The sequence below is a fragment of the Hyalella azteca genome, unplaced genomic scaffold (genome assembly GCF_000764305.2).
Source record: "Hyalella azteca isolate HAZT.00-mixed unplaced genomic scaffold, Hazt_2.0.2 contig5455, whole genome shotgun sequence".
In the NCBI taxonomy this organism is placed as follows: domain Eukaryota; kingdom Metazoa; phylum Arthropoda; class Malacostraca; order Amphipoda; family Hyalellidae; genus Hyalella; species Hyalella azteca.
In genome coordinates, this window is record NW_025935645.1 from 165,134 (window position 1) to 171,133 (window position 6,000).

Consider the following 6,000-nt stretch of genomic DNA (forward strand, 5'->3'; position numbering starts at 1 on the left):
AATCTTGCATCGGCCTCCATTCGTGCTAATGGGAAGGCCACCAATCCTGCAGCGATCGACACGCATCCTGCAGCGATCGAAATGCATCCTCCAGCAACCGCCACCAATCCTGCAGCAAACCCTGGATTACTAGGGATCATTTAGAGTATTCTAAGAATTTTTAACGTATATTTGAAGGTGGTATGGATGTGAAAATCTCAACATTGCGTCCATGTCAGTGTAATGATAGATGAACTGCAACGGCTGTGAAGAGATGCTGGCTCGACAGAGAAACAGAGATTAGGCAGGCGTCTTGCAAATATAGATGCAGTGTAGGTATGGAGGCAGCAGTAAGACAGACTCAGTATGGGGCACAAGCACTCTAGAAATAAAAAACAATAAATCAGTATTCGCACTGAGAATATACAGATGTAGTGCAGAATATCTCGAGTAAAAATAAGACATTAAAAACTTCACAGATGACATTTCATTGAACAACTTCACGCACCTGCATGTGCCATCACCAGACGCCGGACTTCTAAACTGAGCTTCGGCCGAAATATTGGAAGTTAAGACTGTAAATATCAATGAGAGAAACTTGCAACTTGTATATGGTCGCGGAGCTTTGACTTGGTGATACTAGGGACCTAATCAGCAGTATGCAGACTAATCAGGGCCTTATCTTTAGTTATCAGAGATATCAGCGGCTCGCGGGTTGAGGATCTTTTTCAAGAATTGTGAAGATAACCAGTGGAATATAGAACACGTCATTTATGAATGCGCAAATGATATCTAATAGATAAAAGTATTCTTTGAGACTCTAGAGCGTGAAGTTTCATGAATTATTTAATATGGAAAATTGCTCAGAAATTTCGTGAATAGTTCAAATTATCGTGTAATATAACTAGTATTTTCAAACCAACGTGTGATATAACTAGTATTTAAATAAACATTTATTACTAAAACTGATTTTAGCGTGCATCCAAACCTAGCGGAAGAAGAAATATTTTCACGAATCAAAATTAGGGTGTGGCCGACTCCTATTCGGGAATTGAGACGATATCTCCTACCAGATTTCAGCAAGAGCAAATTGCCTTAAATGAATATGAGTTAACGAAAGAGACAGAAGCTCTAGCAGAGATGGAGATTACACCATATATGCCCATTAGTCAGTTGCCCACACTTTTATATTACACTATTATTATATTACAATATATTACATCATTCACATATAGGCGCCGCAATCGGTCCCACAACAGATCCCGTCATTGGTCCCGACCACAGAACTCATCATGAGCCACACATCAGGCTCCTAATATAGGCCACATGGGCCCCATACCCTGCCCTAATATAGACCCCATGGGCCACACATCGTGCCCTAATATAGACCCCATGGACCACACATCGTGCCCTAATATAGACCCCATGGACCACACATCATGCCTTAATATAGACCCCATGGACCACACATTGTGCCCTAATACAGACCCCATGGGCCACACATCATGCCCTAATATAGACCCCATGGGCCCCACATCACGCCCGTCAACCCATGGGCCACACATCCTGCCCTAATATAGACCTAAGCAAACGGTTGTATCTGCAAAAAAGCTAACGGTTGTATCATCAAAAAGCAAACGGTTGTATCTGCAAAAAGCAAACGGTTGTATCTGCAAAAAGCAAACGGTTGTATCTGCAAAAAGCAAACGGTTGTATCTGTATCAAATTTGAATCAAGTTGGCAATTCACTTCAATTTCAATGATGAGTACATTAGACTCGGAAAATATATGAATTTCACTTCCTACCGCTTGCTACATTTTTATCTCTCCAGTGAATTCATTGCGTTCTTTTTCAGCTCCAATACTTTCTTGAATCCGAATTAATAAAAATAGATCAGTACTCACTGCATTAAGTGACAGAGAGCGCATTTTCTCGTCCGTCCGTGAAGTCACGGACAGACGGAAGGACGAACCTGACGAGCACAATAGCGCTTTTTTTTCCATAAATGAGAAAATGCGCTGAAAAGGTTTTCCATTCAGGCTAATTTTGTTCTTGAGCTCCTATTCGCGTTTCCATAGGGATCGGCATTCTATTGCCGGCATACCACTAATCATCATTTTGCATTCTATATATAATTATGTCGTACAACAAAACTTAAAATGTAAAGAATATGAGACCGGTCATGAGGCGTACTTGTCTTTCGCAGGTATGACGGTGTTGGAGTTGCCGAGTGCAGTACGCCCCACCAGAACCTTACAGACGAAGATGACATCACCGTATTTCCGAGACAATCGCGCGCTGTTCAGATGAGCACAAGTTGAAAACGAGCGAAATATTGTCTGTTAAAGTGACACTTCAGGAAAAAATAACTGTGATGTAAGCTGAAGGAAGAAATTTTTTTGACAATTTTACGTGCATTTTATGTAAAAAGGAATGAAGGAGGTTTGGCAAAGCATGAGAAAGAAGTCAACCGCAGAAACTAAGAACATGAGATGCCCTGGTTGACTGGTATTTTGTTATTGGGGAGGAGGTAGGGAGGGAAGGAAGTTTCTGGAGGCTACCAAAGATGCACACTAATACCCAGTAGTCAGAGGCCCACACGTACCAAATAGTCAGGGGCCCACACGTACCCAGTAGTTAGGGACCCACACGTACCCAGTAGTCAGAGGCCCACACGTACCCAGTAGTCACACACGTACCCAGTAGTCAGAGGCCCACACGTCCCCAGTAGTCAGAGGCTCACACGCACCCAGAAGTCAGAGGCCCACACGTACCCAGTAACCCAGTAGTCAGGGACCCACACGTACCCAGTAGTCAGGGGCCCATACGGTGCCGAAGTCAAGAGCCCAAAATACCGGCACACGCGGTGCCCCACATATATGTATATGTATACTCGGTAGTCAGGGTCCCCACTATTTCAGGCGGTGGTCATGAGCCGAGCAAACTGTGAGTCTCTTCGTTTTGGAGTTTTATTATAGGATCTGTAGGCACAGTTTCTGGCATGGACCTTGAAAACTCAACGAATACTACTCCTTCTAAAGCAGACAGTGGGAGTACATCGCTACTTCAGTATTTTCATTTTGTCATCAGTCAGGCCGTGCCAAATATTTTCTCTCTGTCTCCAATCAGGGTGTATGAAGCTGTTTCGCTTGGTTTACATTCAGGTCTTACCAAGTATTTCCAATTTTCATTCCGTGCTCAGCAAATATTTTTGCTCAATTTCCAGGCAGGTCGCAACAAGTATTTTCACTCAGACTTCAGTAATAGTGCACAAAGTATATTTACTTAGACTTCAGTTTTGATTCATCACTATTTTTACTCAGTTTTTAGTCGGGCCATACGGAGTATTTTCGCTTGGACTTGAGTCAGAGAAAACTAAATATTTGAGAATTGATGCCTTCATACCAACGAGCACAGTCCAGTTGGTCTCGTGAAATATGTAAGCTATAGAAACATAATTTATGAGAATTGTGATTTAAAATGATTTTTGCAGTTACGATATCAATTAACCATCAGGATCCATAAATGAAGTTCACGTACCTGTTAGAGAAATAAGTTCCTCTGCCTAATGCTTGTCCTTTATTGGATCCATGCAGTCTCCAGTCGAGGTTTTCTTCCCGAATGGCCTTGACGTTAGAAGTGCTTGTCCCGTGAAAAAGACATTCTTCCTTGTAAGATATACTCGGGTTTAGTTTCTGCAGTTGAGCCTTCTTGATTTCAAAGGCTGCTTTTAGGTACGGGTTGTTGACTTCAAAGATGTTGCTGGGTTTGCAATCTAATAAGGTGGACCTCAGCAGTGCTAGAATTGTTTTGTACTCCGTTTGGTTCACCCCAAGAGGGATTTCAAAAGAAGTTTGTCCAGAAGGAAATTCGGTGAAAATCTTGGTTGATGAGCAACAAGAAGGTGAACAAGAGCCGTCTCGTGTCATGGAAACGAGCTGATGCCGCCTACACACCTCTCGCACTTTTCCAGTTGCGGTGTTGGTTTGTGTCATGGCGGTAAAATCCAAAACGTACGACTGGTTTCCGGCAGTGAAGTTAAAGTTGGTTGTGGGTTTGGACAGGTAATGTTTTTCGATAGCATATATGTCTTTTTCGCCAAATTTTACCCACGAACTATCGTTCTCTTTGAAGTACCATTCGTACACGTATTGCGTTGATACTACATCACTCCCGATGTTACTAACACAATTCTTGGTCCTCCGACTCATGGCTCGCGTACCTTGTGTTTTCACGTTGGTTTGTGTCATGGTCGACAGGTTCAACTCGTAAGTATGCATGTTACTCTGGACGATCATCACCTGCTCAGGCTGGCTTTGGAAATGTTTTTCGATGTCGTCAGATCCTTGGGAAGTTGCATATTTATCATCATGCCCAGAACTGATTTGGCCATATTTTACCCATTGGTTGTTTTTATCGCGGAAAAACCATTCGTATTCGACGCTGGGCGCAGGGTTCTCCAGAACCCTTCGTACATCCCTGGTAATTCGGGTTCGCAAGTTTGTTTGCTTCATCGCCCTAAAATCGAGGCTGTAGCGATTCGAGTTAAGTTGGATTTCAATTGCGGAGTTGGGATTTTTAGCAAACTCATTTTCGATGTCCACAGGTTTACTTGATACTGTCCAATTACGGCTGACTGAACTGGCTTGGCCATAATCGATCCAGTTCCTCTGTTCATCCATGAACTGCCACTTGAAGCTCCTGGTAACGGAATTTCCTGGGACTGGTTGCGAAGTGTAGTCTTCAGCGGGGCCTGAACCGGGATTTAGTTTCCCAGCTTTGGGACGACGTCTCATAGGCCAGGTCGCAAGAGGCCTCTTCGTGAAGTGGAATATAGGATTTCCTAAGTCCGATTGCCTCATTTTTACAAAATCAAAGTCGTACGTGTGTTGGCCATTATGAGTTTTCCAGATTTTTAGGCCGTTAACCGAGAATTGTTTTTCGATGTCGTCAGATGACGTCACTGTGCTAAACTCAAGAAGACCTACCGTCTTCTTCCTTTTTGGCCTACCAGCAGGTTGCCCGTAAGGTATCCACCGACTTTTTTCGTCTCTGAAGAACCATTCAAAATCGGTACTGAACTTGCTTTTCTTTACGGCACTTGACTCGGTCGACAAACGTCTTATCTCAAGTCGTTGGTTCTCATTGACCATTGCCATTGTGTCAAAATTTGCATACCAGTTCTTAATGATACTGAAATGTTCTTCGCTGTTCGATAGATCAACCGCAGTTAGCTGTACACCGTCGGACTTAGGAACTCTGAACTTCAATTCAAGTTCCTTACCGTGGTTCTCAGGAAAGTTGTGCCATTGTTGCTTAATCTTGAATTGCCACAGAAAAGGGAACTTGGTGTGGACTTCAGAACATGTGTCCCTTTTTCTCTCGCACAAATTCATCAGGAAGTCCATGCAAATATTGGGAACGATGTCCACTGAACTTGGGAGTTTATCCATCTTGTTCAGTAGTACCTATTATACTGCAGATATACAAGGGGTCGTTTCTACAATAAAATTAGCAGGTTGGAAAAAAATGTGAAATTTTTGGCCGTATTTTAAAACTCCAACATGCAATATATTCACGACGTCTTGACTAAGAAGAAACGATAATTTCAATGTTATAGATTGCTTTATAATAATTCCAAATGCAACGGCACATAAGCCACGCTGGAGTGGATACTGACATAAAAGCATTAATAATACGAAATTATTTAATACTCGTATTAAACAATTGATAAACAGCAAAGGAGAATTAGAACTGTTTATATATGACTCAATATAACTGGCATTAAATAATCAAGAACATCAGTATAAATAGTTTGGAATTGTTCATCAAAATCGTGTTTACTGCCATTCGAGCATTCAGGGCCTTAGAAATAACGGATCGTGAGACTTGACCACAAAAACAGGAGGTGTAATTTCACAAAAATGCAAAAACAAATTATTTTATTTACTTTCGTCATCGCTTAAAAATTACATATTGAGAGACTAAATTTTTTTCTTATGTTATTGAAACATTATTGA

General features: G+C 41.9%; 1 protein-coding gene across 1 annotated transcript; it reads right to left on the bottom strand.

Annotated features, from left to right (window-relative positions):
• Positions 1 to 2,160: 2,160 nt before the first annotated feature.
• Positions 2,161 to 5,474, bottom strand: LOC125177896 (protein mono-ADP-ribosyltransferase PARP12-like). The gene is made up of 2 exons (XM_047880490.1): positions 3,521 to 5,474; positions 2,161 to 2,278 (listed from the first exon to the last, which is right to left on the bottom strand). The coding sequence occupies exons 1-2, from the start codon at positions 5,431 to 5,433 to the stop codon at positions 2,161 to 2,163; spliced, it is 2,031 nt and encodes a 676-aa protein (XP_047736446.1). The 5' UTR covers positions 5,434 to 5,474.
• Between the last annotated feature and the right edge of the window lie 526 nt (positions 5,475 to 6,000).

What these genes read in the sequence shown, in the direction of transcription:
- LOC125177896 (XM_047880490.1), bottom strand. Translation starts at nt 5,433, where the DNA reads ATGGATAAACTCCCAAGTTCAGTGGACATCGTTCCCAATATTTGCATG. An exon ending in GGAACTTATTTCTCTAACAG is followed by an intron (nt 2,279 to 3,520) that starts GTACGTGAACTT and finishes TCATCTGAACAG; the next exon opens with CGCGCGATTGTCTCGGAAAT.